Source organism: Lissotriton vulgaris, chromosome 5 (assembly GCF_964263255.1).
Source record: "Lissotriton vulgaris chromosome 5, aLisVul1.2, whole genome shotgun sequence".
Classification (NCBI taxonomy): domain Eukaryota; kingdom Metazoa; phylum Chordata; class Amphibia; order Caudata; family Salamandridae; genus Lissotriton; species Lissotriton vulgaris.
This window is the reverse complement of record NC_141693.1, coordinates 1,991,125,064-1,991,152,658: the sequence shown is the minus strand read 5'-3', so window position 1 is coordinate 1,991,152,658 and position 27,595 is coordinate 1,991,125,064. Positions and strand designations below refer to the sequence as shown.

Here is a 27,595-nt window from a genome sequence, read left to right as displayed (position 1 = left end):
GGGGCGGAGCCAGCATTGTGTGGGGAAAACCCAGCCTCATTCAGGACACAGGTGCACTCCTCCCCAGGCATCAGCATGCTAATCTCCACACTCACCACCGGGCAGACCCATCATGACTCATGGAGCCTGGCATCCCAGCCAGCTCCAGCCAATCACACGCCAGCACCTTCACAGCACACACACAGCCATGTCTAGAAGTGGCACTTCCACACTAGACACATACACGCCGCATACATCATTTCGCAGCATTCAATCACACGAGTCCGCACATATCAGACTCGAACCTGTACACCCCACGCATCAGGAACTGCCAGGGACACATACATTCCCCATGCATTCCTATGGGAGGGCAGGCCTATCTCACCACATGTACTCAAAGTGTGCACGCACTTTCCACTGGGACACAGTGAAAGTGCGCAAAACCCAAAAATCACCATCACCAGGTCACCATTAAAAGCAAAAAGTTTAGGGGTGAACCTGCCAGCAGGGCCAAGTCCTACATTCCTGTTTTTCATAATCAAAGTGACATGAACTTTTATGCACATGCAGTTTTAAATGACACATATAGAGGAAGGTACAGATCTGTATGTGCTGTGGTTTCTCTTTTAAAAGCTATGCATAAAGATATCACGGTCTGCTACACAGAAAAGAACAAAACATCAAACTAAACTTACGTCTTCCAAAGAAGTTCAATATTAGAATGAAAAATTATGTAGTATTAAAACAAAAATCATCGGATTGCTGGAAAAACACAAAGGCATGGAGGACACATGTCAAACAACAACTCACTCTAAGCAAAACATACAAACAAGGTTTCACTGCACAGGTATGTATCTTGATAGCCATTTTCTTACGGGGTTATGGAGCTGCCCATCAGATACCAAGAGGCCAATGTAATTGTGATTGGTGAGCTAGACAAATGTCAAGAACATGCCAAGGAAGCCCACATGCTTTTGAGAAGGGAGACCGGCGTCCCTGAGAAGCTCACCAACAAACTACAGGTGACTATGAATGATGCGGCTAGGCTGGTCTTCAAGCTTTCAAGAAGGACTCATGCCACCCCTCTGCGGTGCAGGCTACAATGGCTCCCATTAAGCAGGGAGCAAAATTTAAGGGCCTCTGCATTACCCTTGAAGCCATTTATGGCCAGGTTCCGGTATACATTAATGCAAAAAAAACAATTGATGGATAGAATGCAGAACAATGTCATAGATTCACCCCAGTACAGAGATCTGGGCCTAAATCCATCGTTTTTTTGCTCACCATGCCATTCCAGTTTACACCCAGCCATATGCAAATCAGTCTTGACCCTGTGCCCAATGGGAACATTCCAGCCCGAACTGCCAGGCCCAGTCCTCCCTGGGCTGGAAACAAGCATCCTAGGACTGGTTTGGGGCTTTGAGCCCTCATCAGCCAGGATAGCTTGATTCCAGTGTCATGGAGAGCACAGGACTCACGTCTGAGCAAACCCGTCCCACTTGGGGTGATGAATGCAAAAAGAAAAATTGATGGACAGAATGCAGAACAATGTCATACATTCACCCTAGTACAGAGATCTGGGCCTAAATCCATCGTTTTTTTTCTCGCCATTCCAGTTTAGACCCAGCCATATGCAAATCAGTCTTAACCCTGTGCCCAATGGGAACAGTCCAGCCCGAACTGCCAGGCCAGGTCCTCCCTGGACTGGAAACAAGCATCCTAGGACCAGTTTCGGGCTTTCAGCCCTCATCAGCCAGGATAGCTTGATTCCAGTGGCATGGAGAGCACGGGACTCACGTCTGAGCAAACCCGTCCCACTCAGGGTGATAAATGCAAAAAGAACAATTGATGGACAGAATGCAGAACAATGTCATGCCAGAGATCTGGGCCTAAATCCATCGTTTTGTTGCTCACCATGCCATTCCAGTTTAGACCAAGCCATATGCAAATCAGTCTGAATGTTTTGCCATTGTGCAACATTCCGTCCATCAAGTTTTGTTTTTGAATTTGTCACGCCGAGTGGGACGGTATGCTCAGACGTGAGTCCCATGCTCTCCATGCCACTGGAATCAAGCTATCCTGGCTGATGATGGTGGATAGCCAGAAACCGGTCCTAGGATGCTTGATTCTGGTCCAGGGAAGACATGGCTTGGCAGTTTGTGCTGGACTGTTCCCATGAGGCCCAGGGTCAAGACTGATTTGCATATGGTAATGTCTGAACTGGAGTGTATGGTGAGCAAAATAACGATGGATTAAACCCAGATCTGTGACTGGGGGTGAATGTTTAGCCATTGTGCAACATTCCGTCCATCAAGTTTTGTTTTCCCAGTTTATACAGTACACTCCGTTCATCTGTGGCCTGACTCCTGGCCTTCCCACGATTCATAACAGTATCCAAGGGTGGCAGAGATTTCTGTGTCCTACTCCCACAGCTCTGAAATCAACTGCCTCATTAACTCCATAAGGAATCCGCACTCCTCCCTTTCAGGAAACGTGTCAAAACGTTCCTGTTCAGGGAGGCCTTGGCCACAGTTTAATTTTCTGAAATGCGTCATACTGGTAACTGCTGGTGGTCTCGGCCACTCTCTTTAAGCACTAAGAGACCTGTTGGTGATTACATGCTATAGAAATAACAGTTAACATAAGATAAGAAGATAGGTTGGGGAGCAGGCACAGTAGACAGGGTGAGATAGCTTACCAGAATAGGGCTGCCATGAACAAACCACAACTACATAGATGCATCTATTTCAAGCAATGTAAAGTAAAACCCTTACTCTGGGGTTAAAGAGATCAGCAATACAGAAACCTGACATTAGAATCAACTTAACCCCTCCCAGCAATGGAAGTAGCCCCGTACTAGAATAATGCAGTTGTACCCCACATAAACTGGGGATTGCAAAGACACCAAGATGAACGACTGACACAAGTGACACAGACTCCACTGGCACTGCAATACATCCCACACAGACAACCCTAAAACCACACCCCCCTCAGTCGGTTTCACAGGCATGTTGAAATGATCTAATGCCACCCCCATGAGGATGTAGCCATGCAGAAAACCCAACATCCAACACAAAGCTCATCAGCTCACCATGTTTTTCATGGTTTCTCCACTAACAGCCTCAATGGTGACCCTCAGTGTGGAAACCCATCACTGCATACACATACATCTGCATCCACAAGCACAAAGGGGACGGTAAATGGAAGGCATGACCTACATAAATTAACAACATGACATTGATTACTTCAATTGGAAAACAGCACAAATCCCTCTGCACTCACGGGTCCTTAGATTTTGACCTGGAGCAGGAGGGGCGCCACGCTTACCTATTTTTTTATTTATTGTCATGAGTGAAGTATACCAGTCTGCCACCTGGGATTTGGTGGATGTTGGCGGCAAAAGATTACTGTCAAGAAAATAAAATAAAAATATTTTACAGCACTTTACGCAGCACAACAAATCAGTAACGAATAGCCAATATTATTCAGTAACAAAACAGTGCAATTGATAACCTGGCTATATCTTAAAAAGTTAAATGAGCCAGTATGGAAAAGGAAACCTTTAAACCATCTCACTAAGAGCACATGTATAACATGGTTTCGAGTTCAGCTTGGCTATGACCACATGAAATAAGCACAGGGATTGTTTCAATTAAAGATTTTAATTGTAAGTGTTTTCATTTATTGGGCAAATGAGGATACCATAGGTCAGCTATCCCTCAAGTTTACTGATTTGCCTTGCAGTATAAATCTTATCCAACAAGTTTCCTCCCCGGCCCCTATAAGGGCCACACTTTAGATCAAATTTGGACTACCAATCTCTCAGTCTCCCCTATAGCTGTTTTGCCATCACTTTATAATGAAATTCCTACTCACGGATGTGATCCCGCTCAAGCCTCAATCCAGCGCTGTCAACCTTTCCAGAAATTGAGCCTGTGTCAATATCGACTCCTTCTGCAGTTCACCAAGGAACTCCCTGCCTGGCACTAAGAATAGTCCCGATAAATAGGAGGAGGGTAACCTGAATTGATTGACAAACGCCCGCGACACTTCTCAAGCAATATAAAAAGCTTATTACACTAGTGAAATCTATCTACTTTTCAGAAAACAATACTAACTCAACTAATAAGTTGAAGGGAATTTTTAAAAACTTTAAATTCTGACAGAGTGACTCTCACTCCCACGCAGAATTTATGTGAGACCCTGAATTCATTCTTCTTTGATAAGATCACTAACATTAAAGCCCGTATCCTTCCCAGTCCTTCAGTTGCAAACACTTCTACGTCAGATTGCAGCTGAGTCCTAATGTCTGATCTGCATGCTAACAGCTAAGAGCGCCTTACGGACCTCCTGTTTAAAGTAATATCAGGCTCTACAAATGACCCCTGCTGCCCTGATGTCCTAAAAGACATGTGTTCTTGTTTTCATGACCCAACCCTTGCCTTTCTCAACAATTCCTTGAGTTGTGGCCAGGTTCCCAGTTCTTTTAAGGAGGTAATTGTGATCCCCTTACTTAAAGAAAGCTGGTGATGATCCTTCCATTCTGAAAATCTACTGCCCGATATCTCTGTTTCCCTATTTGGCTAAGGTACTTGAGCCCATGTAGCCAAATGCATCTACTCTTTCGTGGAGTCAACAAACTTTCTTGACCCCCCTTTAAGTGGTCCTTTGACCTGCCCATTCCACTGAGACAGTCATTCTCTCCGTGGTGGACGATCTTCGAGAGGCACTGATAGGGATACCACCCAGGCGCTGGTGCTCCTTGATCTTTCGGTGACTTTGGACACAGTGGACCATGATATTCTGGCTGACCGGGTCGAAGCCACGGGCCTCCCCGGTACTGCACAAGACTGAGTCAAGTCCTTTTTGAAGGACCATTCGCAGGCGATCAGTCTCTCCACCTTCTGCTTTTCTAAGGTCAGTATGACTTGCGGTGTCCATCAGGGTTCCTCTTTGTCCTCCTACTTTTCCAATGTATACATTTATCCGCTGGTGCATGCCTTGAATCATAGTTAGGTCAAGGTTTACAACAATGCAGATGACTTGCAATTGACAGCTCCCCGGCATATGTAACCTCCTTCAAAACACAATGTTATTTATTTGTGATTGGATGAATGGAAGTATGACAATCAGCTTAAACTCAATTCCAATAAGACAGAGATTGTCACTATCAAAAATAAGCGTGATTTATGGAGGTCTACATTCATTTTGGCCTGCACCCATGGGCTCACCCCCAACGCATCTCCTCCTCCCCCATCCCCTCTGCCAAAGAAATCAATTAAGAGCCTTGGAGTTCTGATTGATGCTGATCTGACCATGAAACCTCAAGTTGGGCTGTGATCTCTTCATGCTTTTTGCAACTCAGAAAAATCTGACAGATCAGAAAACTTCTCCCCTTTGAGGATCTTATGCAGGTTGTCATTGCGTTGGTTCTTTCTAGGCTATATTATGCCGCAGACTTCAATTGGTTCAAAATCAAGCAGCTCGGCAGCTGTCCCATCAACTTCGAAATTGTCACATCACTCTTTACTCAGGAATTTTCATTGGCTGCCCATAGCACAGTGCTCCATCTTTAAGGCAGAATGCCTTATTTTTAAAGCACTTCAGACTTGCAGTCCCGCTTTTGTTTCTGCCCGTCCACAAAAACATATCCCAAGCGTAACCTGGGGTCTTCGCATGCTGATCTTCTTACCATCCCTACCTTTAAAAAAAAGACACTCAGTGTCTCCAGGTTTGCGGTACCGGCTCCCCGCATCTGGAAAGCTCTTCCTCCGAAATCTGGTTGCCCTCCTGTTATACTGTATAACTCCTAGAGATGTGGCTCTTTTGGCTGGCATATGATTAAAAATCTGTCGCAAGCTATGTTTCAGTTACCTTAGCACCATGCAACGGATCGGTAAACGTGCGCTTCAGAAATATTTATAATATAACAAGCCTAAAATGTAGTTTATTAACACTTCCCACTAACAAACCTTTTGTAAAGAGAATATGCATGGGTAAGGGCAGTAAGATATCAAACAAAATATACAGTTAAAACGTCACAAAAAGGAAAGTGAGAAATGCACTAAAGTGTCACTTTACTAAAAAAGAAAATGGGTTGTGAAAGCCCGCTTCATTAGTCTACTTTTTGTGTGAAACACACCACTAGTCCCCAGAAGAACCATGGAAACTCTGGAAAACCAGCTGACTTCCTCCTCGCCTTCCATGCTTCTTCCAGGAACTTAGGGCCCCATTAGGAAAGCGGATGGATTGCCCTCGCCAGGCCGGTGGTAGCCACAGCCGGCCTGGCGGGGGATCCGCCCGCCATCCTAGCCGGAATGACCCCCTGCCATATTAGTATGGCTGGGGGGGTCCGCGGCGGACGGAAAGACCGCCCGCCGCCGTCAGCCATATTACAATGGGCTTTTTCAGATGCCTTTTCGTGGCGACAATGCCGCCACAGAAAGGCATGCGGAGTGTGCTTTGGGGGCCCAATGCGGGCCCCCATGGACTCCGGGGGGGTGCACATGGGGGGGTACCCATGGTGGTACCCCCCAGTAGTTCCATACACAGCATGACAGGTACCGCGCGGTGCCTGCCATGCTGTGCATGGAAGTACACAGCACGCCTTTCTGCCATTGTGGTGGGCGGTGTTAAGTGCACCGCCCGCCACAATGGTAGGAATGCTGGATGCGCCCACCACTGTGGCAGGCGCATCCTAATGTTTCCCACAGGACCCCCGCCCTTATGGTGGGCAGTCCCTTTCACCGGTAGGATGACCCCCTTAGCCTGTGACTGCGTGTCATGGGAATTCGAATTCTGACAGCAACACAATCATTCCATTCTTTGTGTCACAAATACCAGCTGACGTTTGGAACTTGACATCTCTTTTTTTTTCTGATGGCGTCATACGCCGCACACAAAGTTAAGAAGGGCACCGGGTCTCCAGGACCTCCTCCATAGCCTCACAGGGTTGGTGGTACTCATTTTCATTTAATTTAGCCAGCAACTGAGGCAGGACAACTCCAACGGGCTTGTCAAATTCTTAGAAAATCATCCTGCGACTCAAGTGGTGAATGGCTTATAGCACGTGTACTAGGTGTAAGGCTAAGATGTTTGCTGGAATCTTTAGGCATGCATGGAGAAAGAAGGCATTAGGGTGGGGGCCAGGTGGGCAGACACATAAGTTCACACTCATGTCTTAAGGAAGGCACTTGGAGGACAGATGGTTTGAATGTGTTTATGTCAAAGGTATGGTGAGTAATTTAAGCCACAATTCAGATATTCAGATCTGATGCATCTACTAGAAAACTGAGTATTTAAAAGCTACCACTCATTTACATCAAGCGCTCACCTACTAATGGATTCCTTGGTTCAATGTGACAATATAGACCTCAAAAATATAGAACGTAATAGTAGAGGAGGAAGTGATGCATTGATTTGTTAAATGTAATCATACCCATGGTGCACCTCATATCTCTGTGGCATTAGCTCATCTGTGCATGTACATTGTGGCACAGGACGTTTTGGCTTTTTTGAGCCTCATCAGGCAATAACACTTGAGTCCTTGAAGACTGCAAGTACACAGACCATGCAATAACAGTGCTGCAGAAATAATCATGCGCTAAAATCTCAGCAACACCAACTATCCTCTTGTTGCAAGGTGGATTTAAATTACTTTTTTAACTCTAATCTGCTGATCTATGTGATTGTATGCATGTCTAATGGACCTGATACATTATTGCCAATATTTGTTGTGTACAGAGTTTACTGTCTGTAGCTATAGACCATATCTATAAAGTTTACATTTTTTGTGGCTACCATCTTCATTTGTATTTTTCTTTAAAAACATTAGTTCAAAAAATGTCATAATAAAAATTGAAATCATGTTTGGTGATATCAGGTTTTTTACAACCTCTGTTATTTAACTAAACACATTGTACTAATGAACAATAAAGAAGTGACAACACAGGAATATAAACTTCTGAAATAATTCATTTTGCCTTTGTAAATGTATGTTTATCATTGTTTATAAATAAAACTACCTGGCACCAGATTCTGCTTTCGATGATTACTTGACTAACAATTCCATCGTCAACTGAATATTGAAATTAGGTATATAGATCTTACCCAACGATGGAAGAGCATACGAAACACAGAAAAAGGCAATCTAGGAGCATTTTATGAAGACCACAGTGCCTGAAGCCAACATGATTGACTGGCATGTGCAGCCAAGTTCCGTCAAAACAGCCAGAATCAATATGATTTTTTCTTTCCTGGTTCTCAAACAGCCGTGTCTGATCCCACACCTCAAGTACCTCTATCCGATAGGACACCTTTGCGGCAGAGGCTGACAAGAGAGATTCTGAAGACTATACCTGACTGACTGGAGAAGCTGCATCCTCTCCTCATTCAGCTCTGTCTGCTCTCTCACCAACAGCTCCAGATCATTTTGGATACTCAGTGGATCCTGAATCTTCTTACTTGCCATGAATGCCCTGGGTGACAGAAGCAAGACCCTTGGTAAACATTTGAACACACCATAATCTGTGCAGTCACCTCCTCCACCCCGGTGCTATCAATGGAAAAATCCACGTCACAGATGAGGTGAAATGCAAGGAAAGCGACCAGCAAGTGGGATTGAACTTCAAAGAAACACAACTAGGAAGCATGATGCAAACATTCCAAAAACAAAGAAGAGTCCATTTAGGCCTGACAACACCCACTCAAAGCTAGGGGTATCTCACATAAGGGCGACAAGCATGTAGGAGAGTCTGGACCAAGGACTGAGCACTAGAAAGAAAGAACACATTTGGAATTCAAGCCTACATAAGAGAAATAGTTACTCACCTGTAACTTTTATTGCTAGATTCTTTGCAAACAGCAATCTATCAATCGTTTGAATTTCTACCCCACATTATGTGTATCTGTATAGAGCTGAAACAGCATTAGAGCAGCCGATCTGCGTGAGCCGCTCTCAGCATATCAAGCTCTATGTTGCTTCCAACTCTAGCAGTCAGACCAGGTGCAGATAGAGAAACTTTACAGGAAGGCACCCATCTAAACCCACTGTAAAATTGATGGTAGACACTGACTGCCTAGCACTGCTCACCCGCAACCCCTGGAGTCCACGTTTAGCGACAGACATGCTGGATGACTGTCAAACTCTCTCCTCGCTTACTGCAGCTTTCTTACCCCTGACTAAGGGAGGAACTGCAGCAAATGAGCCCTAGGATTGGGCATAAGAGCTCAGGAAGACAGCACAATCAGCCACTTACAGGTTCTGTGATCCGGAAGAACCAGTGTTTCTGCCCAAAGCATGAATCATCCTACTCTTGATCTGTCGGACAACTTGGGAGTGACCCTTAGACACAGAGCTAGCAGCTGAGGCTCTGCACACCTTCTCTTGCCTCGATGAAGCTGCCTTAGCGCAGCCGTGCCAGGAATAAAAGCATGGCGGGGCCCAAAACTACTTCTAACTAAGGTACGTGATGCCCTGAGGTATCAAACAGCCAGGCAGACACGAGTGGTGTGGATTGCACTGCAACATGGAGTCTCATTGAAAACACTGCAATATGCCAGAAAACGTTGTGTCCAGTCAACGTGAAAGGGCTGCTTCGGAATGTGGTGTCCTATCCATCGGACTACATGACTTAACGTGAACCCCTCATACAGCCTACCACTCACTTAGAGCTCCTGTAGGCTCCATTTAATCCAACCTCCTGTCCAAGCCCAACTTCAGTACTGAATACAGAGAACCACAGTGGGAAGAATGAAAAGAGACAATGGGAGATCACAGGGGGTGAAGGACACTCCCTCCTATAAAACAACAACCAGAGCCCACCACCACAACATGGCTGCCAAAAGATGCAAGAAGGGGCAAGACAGTCTATTTGGAGGGCGAAGAGTGGCAGGGGAAAGACGAAGAGAGGTGATGGGTAGGGTCAGAAATAAACTGAATGCGACTAATGATGACTGTGTGATAGAGGAATGGGCAGGGAGAGCCTATGAGGAGGGCACCACTGGATAGAAGAGTAGACCTAAGTGGACAGCGGCATAGTAATTCTACCGAAACAATATGGTGCTGGTGGTGTGCAGAAAGGGCAGGTACAGTGGCCGCAGAGGGCGCAAGTGATGGGGCACAGATGATGATGAGGAGGGCAGTGAAGGCAACTGCAATCTGAGGCCAACGGGAATAAAACACGCTTTGACAAAGCAAATAGGTCAGGCAATCAGAGAGCTATAGGCGTTGTCAATGTTAATGTGTTTAAGCTATGCATTATGCATTGTCTCTCCACAACACTTGTGTTTGTGTACGGCGCTGGGGCTGGCATCATTGACATGCAGCAAAAGAATGGTCCTGTAGCTGGTGTTGGGCATTATGAGACAGAGTTGGTGATAGAGAGCAATATGGGCGGGAGTAGAGGGGACAGAAGCACACAGAGGAGACAGTAAGTTAGACCGTGGGGGTACACAGAAGCAAACAATGCTTTGGACTGACACGGAGTGCAAGAGTGAGAGAAATGTCATACATACTTTTGGTGGAGAGTTGCAGTGCAATCTTTACTTTTTCCAACATCAAACTTTTAACACCTTCTTCTGCACAACCAACCATTTCAAAGCATTTTAGGTCAGTTTTAAGTTCATGTTTAGGAAAAAATAATAGCGGAATCATTGTTATTGTGTTTCTAAATCTATTTTCTGCCATTCCCATGGCTTCATACAGCTAATTATAAACCACTGGCATTATAATGTTACCACCAAGCGTGAAATATTAGCTGTGCCAACATCAAAGTAAGCGCTTAATTTCCTCAGGTTTTGAAATTATTCAGAGGGAACCGATACCACTGCCTGCCAAAACAAAATAAATACAACACAGCATCAAGCTATAATTTGTCGCGTCTAGTTTTTTGGATCCAACGAGAGGCAAGCACATCCTATAATCGACGAGACTCGTCACTCTTCAAAAACAAGACTGAAGAGGCAATTATTTGCTTTCCAAACTGTTCCTAGTTTTAGATTTCCATGGTAAAGCCATAGTGGGTCCAACTGAGCAAGGGACACAGGTGACCTATAAGTTTATCATTCACTTAGACTATAGAGCTAAGTTTCTCTGAGCGGGTGGAGCATTCCTCTGGGCAAAAGTGCCAGCAAAGCTTTACAGAAGTAATTGATAATTCTTTTTAAAAAAACAGGCACCGTCTCTAAGATTGACAATTCTTGCTGGCACGCATAACATTTGGAGAACATTAGTCAAAAAAATTCATAGAGTAAACCGGATAGGACCTAAGCTAGAGTAAGCATTTTGAACTTCTCCTTCTTGAGTAATAAGTTGAGAGCGCGCAAGTCTAGGATAGGACGAAGGCCCCATCCTTTCTAGGCAACAGAAAGTAGAATGAATAACAACCACAACCCATTTCTGATGTTGGCTCTATGGCTTCGTTGCCAAAAAGATCTATCACTTCCTGTCAAAGAAGAGATAGATTGCCCTCTGTCAACTGATTCTATGTAGGTGGCATGGAGGGAAGGGTAGTCTTGAAGGGGAAGGAGTAGCCCCTTCGGACAATCTGCATAACCCACCTGCCTGATGTCATGGACTGCCAGTGGGGCAGGTGATGGCGGATCCTGTCAATAACTGGGCGCCCATGATGGTAAATGAGTGCACTATAAAAGTTTGGAGGCTTTGGCTGCTAGGGAGGTGGTGGACTGACACAACCACCGGCCACCCGACCCACGGGGCAAGTAGGAGCCACGTCCACGGCCATGCAGTGGCTGGTAAACTTGCACGCCACGCCTGCTGTACAGGTAATAACGCGACTGCATGCCCCTTCTATAGTCACAAAAGGAGCAAAAGGCAGATTGAGGGGGACAAGGGGCCATTAAAAGGCTCAAGGATTTGGCCATAGCCCTACTGTCCTTACAGTGAACCAGCGCCAAATCCTCCTTGTCTCCGAAGAGACGGGGGCCATCAAAAAGCATATCCATGAGTGATGTTTGGACATCCCCAGAAAAGCCAGCAGTCCTCATCCAGGCATGGGGTCGCAGGGCCACTGTCGATGAAACAGCTTTGCCTAGTGAGTCGGTGGTGTCTAGTTCACATCGAATAATGAACTTCGCTGCATCCCTTAAATCGGCAATAGCCTTGGAAAGCATGGCTCGGGCCTCCTCTGGAATTGCTAGTAGTATCTGTGCAACCGTATCCCAGAGCATGGGAACAGGAGCCAAACGGCATGCAGTGCTCACCAACCACAATACCAGGCTGGTGGAAGAAATCATTTTCTTGCCTAAAGGGTCGAAATTCTTGGATTCCTCATCTGGCAGGGTGGTTGGGAATGCGCCTGGATTTACACAGGATGTGGAGGCTTCAACCACCATGCTATCCGAAGTGGAGTGTTGGGTGAGGAAGTTTGGGTTCCCAGGAGTGGGATGGTGGCGGCGGGCAATTGTCCTGTTCACAAGAGTCCCTGTGCTGAGTTTGGGCCATGGCCCAAGCAGGATGTCAAATATTGCCTCATTGATTGGAAGGGGCGGTTCTGATGGGGACACTCCTGGATGAAGCACGTCCGTCAAGACGTTAGTCTTTACTGCCACCAAAGACAAAATAAGGTCCAGGACCTCAGCCACCCTCCGCACCACCATTGCGAATCAAGTTCCCATCTCTATAGCCAGGGTAGGGGGAGAAAGCATGACAGTATCTACAGTCTACTGGGCTTCACCCAGATCTTCACACCAGTCCATTTGTTCTTCATAAGGCTGGTATTTTTCATGGTCCAGTGCCTCTCCAAGTTCTAGCCCACAGAAATAGGTGTCAGGCCCCGCTAGCTCCGTGTCGGAGTTGTGGATGAGGATGGTGCCACTGGTGGGCACTGGCAGCATCGGCCTCTGGATCGGCATCAGGGAAGGTCGAGGTGGAATGAACAACACTTATCCGGATCCATTTGTGGATTCCTGGGGCCGGCTGGCGCCAGAACTGCCAATGTGGATGCAGTAGGGGCCACTCCCAAACCTGCCGGGTCAGAGGGCATGCCGTAGTGAATGGGCCATCAAAATATTGGATGCATGGCCTCACAAATTCTTTTAATTGGGCAGGGGTTGCTCCGGCTCAGGGCAATTGGGGGAAGCGCAGAGTTGGCCCAATTATTGTCTCAACTGCGGATCCAGACATTGAGAGGCGATGCTTCCTTGTCTGGTTGGCCACGGACGAGGTGAAGACAAAGCATGTTTCGACTTCTTTTTGATGACATGGAGTGCAACAATGACCCTGGACTCTGCGACGGCTCCCAGGACCTTCCTGTCAACCAAGACCTCGATAATCGCGGCGTCACACATCGAACCGCTAGAAGCTTTAGTAGGCGCTCCCTCAAAGCCTTCGGGTGCATGGGGCGGTAGTCCAAACAGTTCTTTGGGTCGTGGTCTCTTTTGAGGCAGCAGAAGCAAACAAGGTGTGGGTCTGTCACCGACATCTGTCGGTAACAGGCCCGCAGGGCTTGAAGCCAGCCTTTTCAGATGACATTTTTAGATGAGGTTAGGTAAGACCTCAAAAGACTTACTAAAGGAGTAGCTGTTCCTGGATCTGTGCTGACGAACACAGAAATAAAAAAGAATTGGCATTAGCGCATGTGGGTGGACCTATATAAGCACAGCAAACGTAATTTCTGCCACAAACAACACCATGCTGTGCACGACACCACTTACTGATGTGCAGGGGTATTAATGACGAAAACATTTCTGAATCCAGTCTGACGCCAGGGGGTAATTCAAATGTACGAATTTGCAGCAAGAAGTCTCTATCAGATAACTGCATTAGATTTAGCAACAATTCTCTTGTTGGATCTGTTCCACCATTGCTTGAAAAGCCTTCGTTAATAAATTCCCTGCTCACCTCTAGCCCTTGGAGACTACCTAAGCCGGCACGGTAATTATGCGTATAAGTTCATGCACCCTGGTAACCAGGTATTTCGAGAGGTAGCTCCCAGTAGGTCATTTCCATGAAATTGTTCCAACTACATTTCTAATAAAATTGTTCCACAGCAAAAGATCTACCAGAGCTACTTTTAGAAGAGAAAGATGTATCTTTCATCCTCTAGCACTGGTTCCCTGGTCAACCTTTTCTTCATGCTTCCCCAGTGAGTTCAGCAGGGTGTTTACTCTCTTCTTAACCACTTACACCTCTTACACAGAGACAATTTCTAGGTTGCCATAACTGTGTTTGCAGATGCCTGCTGTAGTGAAGGCAGGGCCTTACTTATGCACATTGCTATGTTAGCATAGGCTTATTAGAAGTTTAAACGCCATTTTACCTTTTTGCACACAACACCATAAGTAACTGTTGTTGTAAGTTAGGCTGCTTGAATCGCTTCATATGAGAATGGCTTGTTTTCAACGTTCCTAGACTTACAGCTCGACCTTAGTCTGTACAGTGGATGCTGAAGCCTCCAAGGTTATCATAGCAATGATTAGGTGTCATTAGGGCTGATCGGCTCATGCGCTAGACATAACATGCACGCAGCTGCAGCTAGCTGAAATCCTGGCGCCTTTAATATTGCACGGCATACATGATTTTATACACTCTGAAGAAAGCCTGTTTCCAGAGAGACAGAGAGCTATTGCAGATCCTGATGTGATTCACCTCTGCTGATCTTGTAGATATGGGGTCCCCTATTCAAGCCTAAGAGACCTTCTATATTTTATAAAACATAGTTCCAAGCTAGGGAGGGTGGCATACTAGGTGCTATATAACCTGTTCCCACCATCATTATAATATGATTTCTACTTTTGTGTTTTATGGAATTGTAACAATGCTGATCGTATTACTTTTTAATCATATGTCTGCTTATGCTCGCAAAATTACTGCATCTTGGAGCACGTCATTAAAATAAATATTTTAAACTTTATTGTGTCTCTTTATTACCCATGTTGTGGACTGGTATGAGAATATAACGAAAGAGTGTTCTTGATTCCCACCATTCCTGAGAGCAACCTAAATCGCATAGTCCGGGTTGTCTAATCATTGGTAGCTTTGCTATAGGACGAAGAGTTAATGTGACACTGATGCTAGTCGGTTAGGGGTTCTAGGTACTGAGGTGAGTTGTTCGGTCCACCACAATTCACTGATGTCCTGGGTCTCTGTGCACAGTTCTGTGTCTGAGCAGAATTCCTGCAACACTGCCTCACATGTTATCATAAGTGTGTTTGTAGATGTTTGCCCCCACATGTTACCATATGTTTGTGCCTTCACATGTTATCATAAGTATGTTTGCAGATGTTTGCCTTCACATATAACCATAAGTGTTTGCAGATCTTTGTCTTCATGTTACCATAAGTGTTTGTAGATGTTTATCTTCAAATTACCAGAAGTGTGTTTGCAGATGTTTGCCTTCACATGCTACCATAAGTGTGTTTATAGATGCCTCCCTTCACATTTTACTTTAAGTTATAACTCCAGCAAGAGGTATTCAACACCTATGAAACCATTTCCTAATATTTTGCATTTGGTTCATGTTCTTCAGAAATGGTCCAGCTATGCTCATTTCCACAGAGCAGCTCTGGCCATCTTGAATCCATCTTTAGGCCCCGGGAAGCTGCTTCAGTGCAATGAACTGTGAGTAGGACTATTACCTCAACTACACTCATTAATGATTCCAACAAGAAGATGGCTCAAACATTGGGCCAAGTGGTTGTTGGGTTTGAGAAAGCGTCTCAATGAAGCTGCCAAATGCTGAACTCATCATCGCGTGCAACCCCTGCACCTCGAGTGGCGTGCCCTGAGTGACTGGTACCCTTGCTGTGTTCCCTGTACGGAGGATACTGGACCTTCACAACTCAGTGCTGCTATAACGTTTGCTTGATGATCCCCTCCTGTACTCAAATTAATGGCATGCCACACCCACGCACTAGTCACTGTGACTATACCACCATTACCAACCCTTCTTCCACATTCACCTCTTAAATGTATCCATCAACAGGATTACACTTTTCCTCACATCATACTCAATGACCCCAAAAGCATGCATAAACCATTTACTCCCCTACTCATTACCCTGCGTATAGACATGACAAGTCATCGCCCTCCAACATCGGTGTTGAAACACAGTAGTGTAGATGTTGTAAAACCATCAGAGCATGCACAGAAACAAAGGGGCATAAAATAAGAGATTCAACGTACATCCATTCAGCACACAGACCACAAACACACCAAAGGCAAGCTCGGCTGTGCCCATCCACGCATGTACATGCCATGGCCATGCCCTTGTCATAACAAACAGGACTCTGATGACCAACAGAGTCAGCTAATACTATCCTATTGTTTGCTGCCTACTTGATTCTGAGGCTTGCACTGTAAAGGACCCCCTTGCTCAGGTTACATCCTACTTTCATGGCTTGTCCAATTATAGGAATTCAAATAAATCTAAGCTATTCCGGAATATGTAAAGTAGGATCAGTGGTAAAAAAACAGAAACACAATATGCCTTTTAATCAATGATAATACTTGCATCTTTCATGCCTTGATAAGATATGGATTTTCGATTATTCCACTATTGGTGGGCTGGTCCATTTCAGTTACAAAATAATTTAACAAACAAGGGTTGCCTTAATATAAAAAGACTATTTAACCACATGGCTGCTAAGGCAATTCCCCTCCTGTGTTGCAGATCCTCCTTTCTCATTGTTTCATGACGAGCTCAGCTCGTCATAAGCACACGACCAGTGTACTGCATGACGAGTGACCGAAACACGTCATGCTGGCGATTGCGTGTGAATAAACCACTTTGAATTTACTTTTTGCGCTGTGGAGTGGTCTGTACCTGTGGGTTTCGTTGATGCGGATTGGATTTCTGTCCATTTGCTGATGCAGCGGAGCAGGATTGTGAATCGTATATATATATATATATATATATATATATATATATATATATATATATATATATATATATATATATATATATATATATATATATATATATATATATATGTATATATTACCTACTGGCGGTCGCCAGTAGGTAGTTATAGTTAGGATTTTTTTCAATGTTAAATCTCAAAATTCTATTTGGAATAACTTTGGCACCGGTTGACGAGGGGCCGAGATAAAAGGGGGGTCCCAAAACGCGTTTTCCCCATGTTAATTTCCATAGGGCGGTCGATTTCACTTTTAGTCCGAACGGCTGAATAGATTTACACCAAACTTGGCAAAATTGTAGGGACTGGTAGCCCGATGTGCCTTTGCTATGTCTCAAGATATGTGCTCCAGTGGATTTTGAGTAATTTAGGTTAAAAAAATATATATATCTAGAGCCGCGCACCGGGGAGCGCTCAAAGCGCGCCAAGCGACTTGCGTACAGAAAGCTGATTGGCTCTTGGGTGCCTGTAAACATTCGACACAGTCCGCAGCAGCCGCCATCTTGTACCTCGGTAGGATTGAGGTGGTAAAAATCAAAGGGGGAAATGAGCAAAAGGGGGCAGGGTACACCCCCCTGACCCCCTAGGTATGTTTTGTGGGTCAAAATGTTTTTTGATTTGCGGTGGGGAGCGCCCGGTACTCGCACCGGGGGGCTTTTTTTTTAAATAGCTTTTTTTTATAACTTGGAGGTAGTTCTGAAAACTTTTTTTTTGTTTTTGTTGTTTTATATTTTTTTTATACTTTTTAAAACGATTTTATATTTTTGGGGATTTTTTACAGGGGAAAAACAAAAACAGGGATTCAAAAACTGCTCAACAGGAGCAAAAAAATGAGAACATTTAGGGACGGGGAGAGCATCGGTGTTCCTGTCTCTTTATTGCAATGAGTTCAACGCTCTGCTCCCCATAACAGAGTAGTTCGTCACAGTCCACGCATAAAAAATTTATGCCTGCAAAGACCGGCTGCACGTTAGGGACCATTCTTGCACGTGTTGTTCCTGAAGGTGTTGCTCCACCAGTGGAGGTGCTGCCGCCATCTCTTCGTGCATTCTCTGCCAGCTCCCTGACACTCTCCCAGGAATAATTTTTTGGGTGTCTTCTTTTGACATGCCTAATTAAATTGGCATTTCCAAAGCTATATTTTTTTAGAGGATTGCTTCTGGATAAAATACTGCCCATATTTTACAAGTTACTTTACTTGCATTAACTTTTTTTTGTCCTTCAGGGATGTCATAAAATTTCCAGATGAAGTGGTCCTTTGTTTTCTGGTGAGGAGGGTCCTCTTGCACAAAACCATCTGAATCACTGCTGGATGACTCCCTTGCAGCCATTGCTGTAGATCAGGAAATTAATGAGTAGATAATTCACAAAACACCTCTTGCTCTCTCCAAGTGCAAATCAATAGTGAGAGAAATGGGTGGGTTTCTCAAAATTTAGAAAAAAATAATTATTGAACCACTGAAAAGTGTTATTTTCAGGTCACATGACCAGGGGCTTCATCATTATGAAACCAAAACTGTTATGAACCAATGAAAAGTGTTATTTTCTGGTCACATGACCCGACGCGCTTACGCAACGCGCCCCGGGGCGCGCCCAGGGGCGCGTCGCGTAAGCGCGCCGGACGCCTACGTTGCGCGATCGTATTCGCTCGAGTGCTTCCGGGTGCTCTTCCGCCGTGCGTATCACACGGACGCGGCTACGCGATACGTCACGATCATGTTTTCGTTCGCGTTTTTGGCGCTTACGTGACGCTCCCCGGAGCGCGCCCCGGGGCGCTTTATGAAAGAACGCTCTCGGGGCGCACCCGGGGCGCGTACCGGGAGCACTTCATAGCAAAAAAAAAAACATTTAAAAAAAGAAATTGGGAAAAATAGTAGGGATTGGTAGCCCAATGTGCCTTTGCTATTCTCAAGTGGTTTTTACGAAAATTAACTTTGAAAAAAATATATATTGTGCTACATTGGGCTATATATATATGTAGACGTTGAAGAGGGTGGGGCTCAGAGATGATCCTTGGGGGACGCCGCAGATGACTTCGGTGGCCTCTGACTTGTACGGTGGTAGGCGGACTCTCTGTGTTTTGCCGATTGCCGGCGGGCGCCGCTGCGGTTGTTTTTGCCCTTGTTTTGTCCAACATTTGTGCCTGTTTGATATAACTTTGGTTTTTTCCTTGTTTTCCTTATTTTGTTGAGAATTTGTGCCCGTTCTGTATAATTTTTATTTCCCCCGTGTTGTGGTTTCCTTCCTTGTTGTCCGCCTACCTCGCCGCCCTCCCTTCCTGCCACCGCCGCTTTTCCCCGCCCCTTTTTCTATTCTGTACCCTCCCCGCTCCCGCCTCCCAGCTGCTCCGCCCACCCGCGCACTTCGCCTTAAATGGCGACCGTGCGAACGCGCAGCGGTCACGCGCAGCGGACGCGCCGATTGTGCGCCGAAGGCGCGCCAAAGGTAAGCCCGTCTACGCCCGTCCGCGCCTGGACCGTGCCCAGTGCCAGGACCCCTGGCCCACGAAGACCCCGACCGACCCGCCTGACGTACTCCGCCGCCACCCTCACCGCTCTCAACACCGGCCGACTCCCAGAATGCCATCAAGCCTCCCCACAACGTACCCACGGACCCTTCAGCTGCCACGCCTGCAAGTTCACCTGCATCCGGACCTGCCTCGCACCAGCACCCACCAAGCCGAACACCAGCAGCACCCACCTCAAGTGCATCCTACTCAACACCCGCTCCGTCCACAGACATGCCATCGAACTCTGGAACCTCCTCGACACCACAGCTCCAGACGTTGCCTTCCTCACGGAGACCTGGATGAACGCCTCTTCAGCTCCCGACATCGCCATCGCCATCCCAGAGGGCTACAAGATCGTCCGGAGGGACCGAAACGCCAACCAGATGGGAGGAGGCATCGCCATCATCCACAGGAGCACCATCCGTCTCACGACCAGCACCGACAACTCCCTGACCACCGCCGAACACCTGCATTTCCAGATCCACACCAACCCGAACACCACCCTCAGAGGCACCCTGATCTACCGACCCCCTGGACCACGCACACAATTCAGCGAGGACATCGCCGACTTCGTCAGCCCACATGCCCTCCCCTCCGCTGACTACATCCTCCTGGGAGACCTCAACTTCCATCTGGAGAACAACAACGACCGCAACACCAGCACCCTGCTCGACAACCTCGCCAACCTGGGACTCAAGCAACTGGTGTCCACCCCCACCCACCTCGCCGGACACACACTCGACGCTGTCTTCTCATCCAGCAAGGACATCGACTTCAGCCACGCCACAGAGCTTCATTGGACGGACCACAGCTGCGTCCACTTCACCTTCAAGAAAACAACGACCCACCACCACCAGCAACAGGCCGCCCGCAGAAGCTGGAACAAGATCACAGCAGACCAGCTCGCCACCTCCCTGAGCCAGCACCCTCCTGCCAGCTCAGCGAACCCCAGCCAGGCCGCCGACAACCTCACGAAGTGGATCAGCAACTGCGCGGACGAACTCGCCCCACTGAGGACCCCGCCCAGCAGACTCGGCAGCAAGAAAGCCCCATGGTTCACCGACGAACTCAAGAGCTCCAAGAAGAACTGCCGAGCCCTCGAGAAAGTCTGGAGAAGGGAACCGACACCGGACAACAGGACCTCCTTCAAACTTGCCACCCGGAATCACCACCAGCTGATCCGCGCCGCCAAGAAAACAGCATTCAAGGACCGGTTGGACAACAACGCACACAACTGCAAGGAACTCTTCAACATCGTCAAAGAGCTTTCCAACCCCAGCGCAGGAAACAACGACATCACCCCATCGCAAGACCTCTGCAACTCCCTGGCTTCATACTTCCACAACAAGATCGCGGACATACACAACAGCTTCAACAACCAACCAACGCACACCATGACCGAACAACCACCCCCCACCACCACCCTCCACGCCTGGACCCCGATCAGCACCGAAGACACCATCCGCACGATGAACTCCATCCACTCCGGATCACCGACCGACCCCTGCCCTCACCACGTCTTCAACAAGGCCGACGCTGTCATCGCACCCCACCTGCGAGACATCATCAACACATCCTTCGACACCACCACCTTCCCCGAGAGCTGGAAACACGCCGAACTCAGCGCTCTACTCAAGAAACCAACAGCGGACCCCACCGACCTCAAGAATTACCGCCCCATCTCGCTCCTCCCGTTTCCAGCCAAAGTCATCGAGAAGACCGTCAACAAGCAGATGGCCGCTTTCCTCGAGACGAACGGATCCCTCGACCCCTCACAGTCCGGCTTCCGAGCCAACCACAGCACCGAGACCGCCCTCATCGCCGCCACCGATGACATCCGAGCCCTGATGGACAACGGAGAAACAGCGGCCCTCATCCTCCTGGACCTCTCCGCGGCATTCGACACGGTCTGCCACCGCACCCTAGTACGGCGCCTCAGCAACGTCGGAATCCAGGACAAGGCGCTGGAATGGATCATCTCCTTCCTCGACGGGAGAACACAGAGAGTCCGCCTACCACCGTACAAGTCAGAGGCCACCGAAGTCATCTGCGGCGTCCCCCAAGGATCATCTCTGAGCCCCACCCTCTTCAACGTCTACATGAGCCCCCTCGCGGCCATCGTACGCAAACACAACCTCAGCATAATCTCCTACGCCGACGACACCCAGCTGATCCTCTCCCTGACCAACGACCCCGCCGCCGCCAGAGCCAACCTGCACGAAGGGATGAAAGAGGTAGCCGAGTGGATGACGACCAGCCGCCTGAAACTGAACTCGGACAAGACGGAGGTCCTCATCCTGGGCTCCTCTCCCTCCGCCTGGGACGACTCCTGGTGGCCTCCCGCCCTGGGCTCCGCACCCAAACCGACAGACCATGCACGCAACCTGGGCTTCATCCTGGACTCCTCCCTCTCCATGACCAGGCAAGTCAACAACGTCTCCTCGGCATGCTTCAACATCCTACGCATGCTACGGAAGATCTTCTGGTGGATCCCCACCGAGACCAGGAAGACCGTCACCCAGGCCCTCGTCACCAGCCGACTGGACTACGGCAACGCCCTCTACGCCGGTACCACCGCCAAGCTCCAGAAGAGACTCCAGCGGATCCAGAACGCCTCAGCCAGACTCATCCTCGACATCCCACGAACCAGCCACATCTCCGGACATCTGAGAGACCTTCACTGGCTCCCCGTCAACAAAAGAATCACCTTCCGCCTCCTCACCCACGCACACAAAGCCCTACACGACCAAGGCCCGAGCTACCTCAACAGCCGAGTCAACTTCTACGCTCCCAAACGCCACCTCCGATCAGCCAACCACGCCCTCGCCGCCGTCCCCCGCATCCGAAGAGCGACTACAGGAGGAAGGTCCTTCTCCTACCTGGCCGCCAAGACCTGGAACTCCCTCCCGACCGACCTGCGCCTGACCCAAGACCACCTCTCCTTCAGGAAGAAGCTGAAGACCTGGCTGTTCGAGCAGTAGCAGCTCCCCCCCCCCAGCGCCTTGAGACCCTACGGGTATGTAGCGCGCTTTATAAGTGTCACTGATTGATTGATTGATTGATAGAGCCCAAATGTAGCCCAAATGTAGCCCAATGTAGCCCAAAGATGGCCACCAGAGACAAAAAAAGCAAATGTAGCCCAAATATCAGCTAGATGTAGCCCAACTGTAGCCCAATGACAGAATGTACCAGAGTGTTCTAAAGAACAACTAGAGCGCTAACAGTCTTACTTATAAAGTGAGACTTATAGTTAGGAATTAGCATTAAAAAAACCTATGAAATTCACTGAAAAAACCATAGGTTTCACACCAATTATAGTTAGGAATTAGCATTTTTAAAACCTATGAAATTCAGTGACAAAAACATAGGTTTCACACCAGTTATAGTTAGGAATTAGCATTTAAAAAACCTATTAAATTCACTGAAAAAAACATAGGTTTCACACCAGTTATAGTTAGCTGGAGGTTTTACTCGTATAAAACCATTGAAATTCCCACGTTATAGTTAGATGGACCCACTATAACTTGCGTGTGCAATGCACTGCTGATGACGTCACATATTACATCACTCATGACATGGTCAGTGACATCCATCGTAAGCCTACGGCTGGAAACTCTGTCCTTCATGCCTCAAGCCATCATCCCCAGCATTTGATTAACAGCATCCCTTATGGGGAGATGCTGCGGATCAAACGCATTTGCAGTGACAATGAGGAATGTAAACTGGCACAGAGAAGTTGTAAAGAGCGGTTCCTTCAAAGGGGATACAAACCTGCGATTATTGACAAAGCTATCAAGAAAACTGAATCCTTGAGCCGGGAGAGTATCCTATCCCCTAAAATCCCTGCCATGGCCAGTGATGAAAACAAAAAGGTGCGAGTTATTGTGACCTATAACAAACAACATAAGGCCATTAGAAAGATATTTAGGAGGCATTGGGATTTGTTGTTGAAGGACCCTGTCATAGGCAAGGATTTGCTTAAAGACAACCCTACCCCTCAAATAACTTTTCGAAAAGCTAGATCCATGGGAAATAGTTTGGATAAATGCAATCCTGAAATCAAATCCCCCTCTAACTGGCTTTCCAAGCAAAAAGGTTTTTTCAAGTGTTTCCATTGTAAGGCCTGCAAAAATGCTAAAAATGTGAAGGAGTACAGTACTCCATTTTTGCCCCAACCAGTTAAAATCAAGCGACGTATTACGTGCAAAACTGAATACGTCGTTTACGTGTTGGAATGCCCTTGCGCATTGCGTTACATTGGCAGTACCAAGCTACCCGTGCACATGAGGATCCTGCAACACCTCAGGGCCATCAATAACAAGGATCAGACATATCCGGTAGCACGGCATTTCCAAGCCAAGCATGATAGTGACAATACTCTGCTTCAGTACTTTGCCATTGACTGTATACCTCCAACTCGCAAGGGTGGCAACAGAGACAGTGCCCTGAGAGTGTTAGAGACCAGGTACATCTTGGAATTTAATTCCAAGGTTCCGAACGGTCTCAACACCACAGAGGACTTATACACTTGCATATAAATGCTGTCTCTCGGTCCCAATAATAACTATAACATAAATGTGGCAGGCCTTACATGGTTTAAGAGATTTGATTAACTGTTTGGTCAATTATTTTCACTGTTATGGTACATTCTGGAATCTCCATTTAATTCAGCAAACAATGCCTCCCTGCATGTCTCTCTTAACACACTTCTGCGCTATAATATGATTTCAAGCATTGTCCTTTTTAATTCACGTAACACACTGTTGGTTATTCTTAGTAATCGAATGGAGTATCTTGGTCTTTATTTCATTTGTATTGTTTCACTGATTCACAGTTATGTTATCACACAATTTCTCGCCTATATATTTCAGGCAGCTGATAATATCGATCTTTCTATTCTAGGATCCTTTTTGCCATATTTTTTGAAGTGTTTGCCCACTTGGGCTATATCAATGTAAACAGCATATTGTAGACTGCGTATGAATGTTGTATAGTATATGACCAGTGAGTTGGTTATATATTAGGATTATGTGACTAGTGCTCCCTATATTATTTTGGAGCCTAGCACTTAAAATGTCTTTATTTATTGAGAGATGTATATATATATATTTTTCTATTGAGATTTATGTATATATTTTTTATCAATATCAAGGTGTACATTTATGAAATAACTTGTAAATATGCATGTTTTAATTGTACATTCTATTGAATTTTATTATATATTCTATCGGCAGTCTGGTCTATATATACTATGTTCATTGCATAGTCTGTTTTTCAGTTTCATTCTGCAATGCAACAGCTGTTTACAATCATAGGTTACCTGGCACTTTAAATTTGGCTTGGGTCCGTTGTAACGTGTCATGTGATCAAGGTCCAGGTCGGACCGAAACGCGTCATGGCGGCATACTGATGCGTGGCGAAATAACCTTTAATAAATAATGAAAAGCACGAAAAAATGGGTCCGCGTTTGTCTATCTGAGTCCTGGCTGGTGATTGGATTCTGAAGGATAGAGTACTGGAATATATATATATATATATATATATATATATATATATATATATATATATATATATATATATATATATATATATATATATATATATATATATATATATATATATATATATATATATATATATATATATATATATATATATATATATATATATATATATATATATATATATATATATATATATATATATATATATATTTGGGAATATCTAACTCTTGCGACCAATCTCCTTTTGTTCACAGTTTCTGGTTCTGAGATCCACCATACAGGTTCCCTGAGCAAATGCTTTAATTCTTTCAGATCTATCTCTACTGATGACTCTATAATGAAGATAACAAATAGTAGATCTCCTGGTTCCTCAAAGGACCCTCTACAAGGATTCCTTTGGAAAAATATTCATGAAAAGGGCTGGAACTTATGTATAGTCTATGATAAACTCTTTCCTTTCTCCAGGCCTTGATAGTTTCAAGCAGACCATTGTGAAGCCTCTTCTGGCAAAAAAATACTTTCAGTTCAGCTGACTTTTAAAAACGATGGTCCCATCTCCTTACTGCTGGATATTTCAAAGCTTATTTGGAAAGTTGCACGCAGCTGTTGCAGGAATTTATTGGAAAGGACCGACTGCTGCATGACCACCAAGAAGGTTTCAGACCAGGTTGCAGTACTGAGTTGGTCATAACATCAGCTATTGACCGACGATTTAAGGATGATTGATGCAGGCAACAAAGGTGTTGTGATATTGCCGTACCTCTCTGGCGCCTTTGACACCATCATTATCAGACGTGTTTCACAGAGGTTTGAGCCAGTTGGTTTCATGGTATAACCCACCCCATATATTTCCCAACTTGTCACACATCCACCTTAACCTTCTCCATATGCTCTGTCAACCCTAATATTATAACTTCACCGAAACCATCATGTGTTTTTTTATGGTTGAGGGCCTTCCAAATGTGAGGTCCTCTCAAATCGAGCACCCAAATCAAACAAATAGGTGCCACCACCCGCCTTCCAAAGTTTACGAAAAACAGCACCAATGCACACTTAAGAACTTTGACACATGACAACCCTTGGTGCTTGGCCTTTTGCCCCCTGATTCCACTATTTGACAAAGCCTTGGCCTGACTTGACTGTTGCCATATTTTAAAATTGGAATTTCTATAAATAAATGTGACCTTTGTCTTTCATTAATAGTATGCTTGTATGTGAATGTCTAAAATCAAATCTCTGTCATGTCTTCTCTAGGTAGTCATGCCATCTGTAGTATTGTTCATATCTACTATTTGATGCTACCTGTAGAAGTGTGGTTAGACTTTCTACATATCTTCAATAAATAAAAATACGAATAAGTGATTGAAAACCCCTAAAACCACTTAATATTGCACTCAACAATAACCACGCTCCTTTAACCATATGATGATCCAAGAACAAACCTAAAATTATTGAGTACGGTGTCCTTCCACGTGAGCTTCCATTCCTTCATGCGGTCCTGCCATCGGAGTCGTAGGGCTCCCTCACGCTTCAGGTCGGCCTCCATCAGATTGATGGTCAGCTTCATGATGGCTCTGCGGTTAGCCAGAATGGCTTGGTTGATCATCTGACATATGATGACAAAAGATGGAGCCACAAGGACAAAAGTGTTAGAATAATACAAACAATGACCTCAAATGGAAATGCACTCATTACATGCAGCTTATTTACATTCTGTGCATGACTCGTGTCTTAACACCTTAGCTGCGTGTAAACATTTCTCCCCAGTGCTGCGCTGTCCATTAGAACTAGTGCTGAATGGACGTTCAATGGTCGTGCGCAGCACTGGGGAGGTAGCGCTGCTGACGACCATTGGCCGTCAGCAGCACTTAAGGGGTTAATGAATGGAGGTTGCCGTACAGAGCTACATGCCACGCAGTTGAAGATAACATTCCCACACTTCCAAGTACATAAATAAACACTAAGGAATCTTCCAGGTAAACCAAAAAGGACTCACATTTTCCATTGTCAAAAACAGAGCATGAAGGGAACTCAAGAAGAAGTAAATATGTTTCATTCGAGATTGCTGTAAGTTAGTGTATTCCTGATGCTCCCAAAGAGATATGCCTTGTTCATAGGCACACTCACAGGCCTTTACATCTATCAGTTTAAACAGTTACACAGTACCTATCAAAAGAGACTATTTCGTTTTGTTCTGCTGCTTGTAAGGTGTTAGGAGAACAATTATACACAGGTTAAACTTAAATTCTCTTTAATGCATCCACCACAAGGACACTCTAGCAAGCACAGCTCAGCTCACCCATGATTCTGCTTGTTGCTAAGTGCCCATCACTTCCAAAGATCATGATGTATACAAAGCTCCAGGGCATTACATCATCTTAAGGAGATAGCACAACAATGTGAAAAAAGGCCATAAGATAAAGCAAATCAAAAGAACCACCAGAGCTTCTGTTACTGGCAGAATTTAAAGAGATCCTCACTCGTGCAGTCTATGACAATATGTGCAGCGCCCTGCGGCTCTCTTACTAGGTCTGGGACATACACAAATCAATCATTGTAGCCATACATACTCCAGCATTAGTTTGCTCATTCCTGTCCCTGCAGATGCAGCAATCGGATCCACGAGACACTAGCCCGGAGAAAAGTACTGCAGGGAGGTGGTACCCACGTTCAAGTTCAAGTTCGGGCATTTATATAGCGCACTACTCACCCAGAGGGTCTCAAG

General features: G+C 45.9%; 1 protein-coding gene across 1 annotated transcript in view; it reads right to left on the bottom strand.

Annotated features, from left to right (window-relative positions):
- CCDC180 (coiled-coil domain containing 180) overlaps window positions 1-27,595 on the bottom strand; it is a 618,906-nt gene that overhangs the window by 440,112 nt on the left and 151,199 nt on the right. Inside the window, exons 9-11 of the mRNA XM_086924739.1 lie at window positions 26,313-26,476; window positions 8,337-8,456; window positions 3,307-3,386 (exon numbers count right to left, since the gene is read on the bottom strand). Coding sequence (XP_086780865.1) covers window positions 3,307-3,386; window positions 8,337-8,456; window positions 26,313-26,476 — 364 coding nt within the window. The remainder of the gene's footprint in view (window positions 1-3,306; window positions 3,387-8,336; window positions 8,457-26,312; window positions 26,477-27,595) is intronic.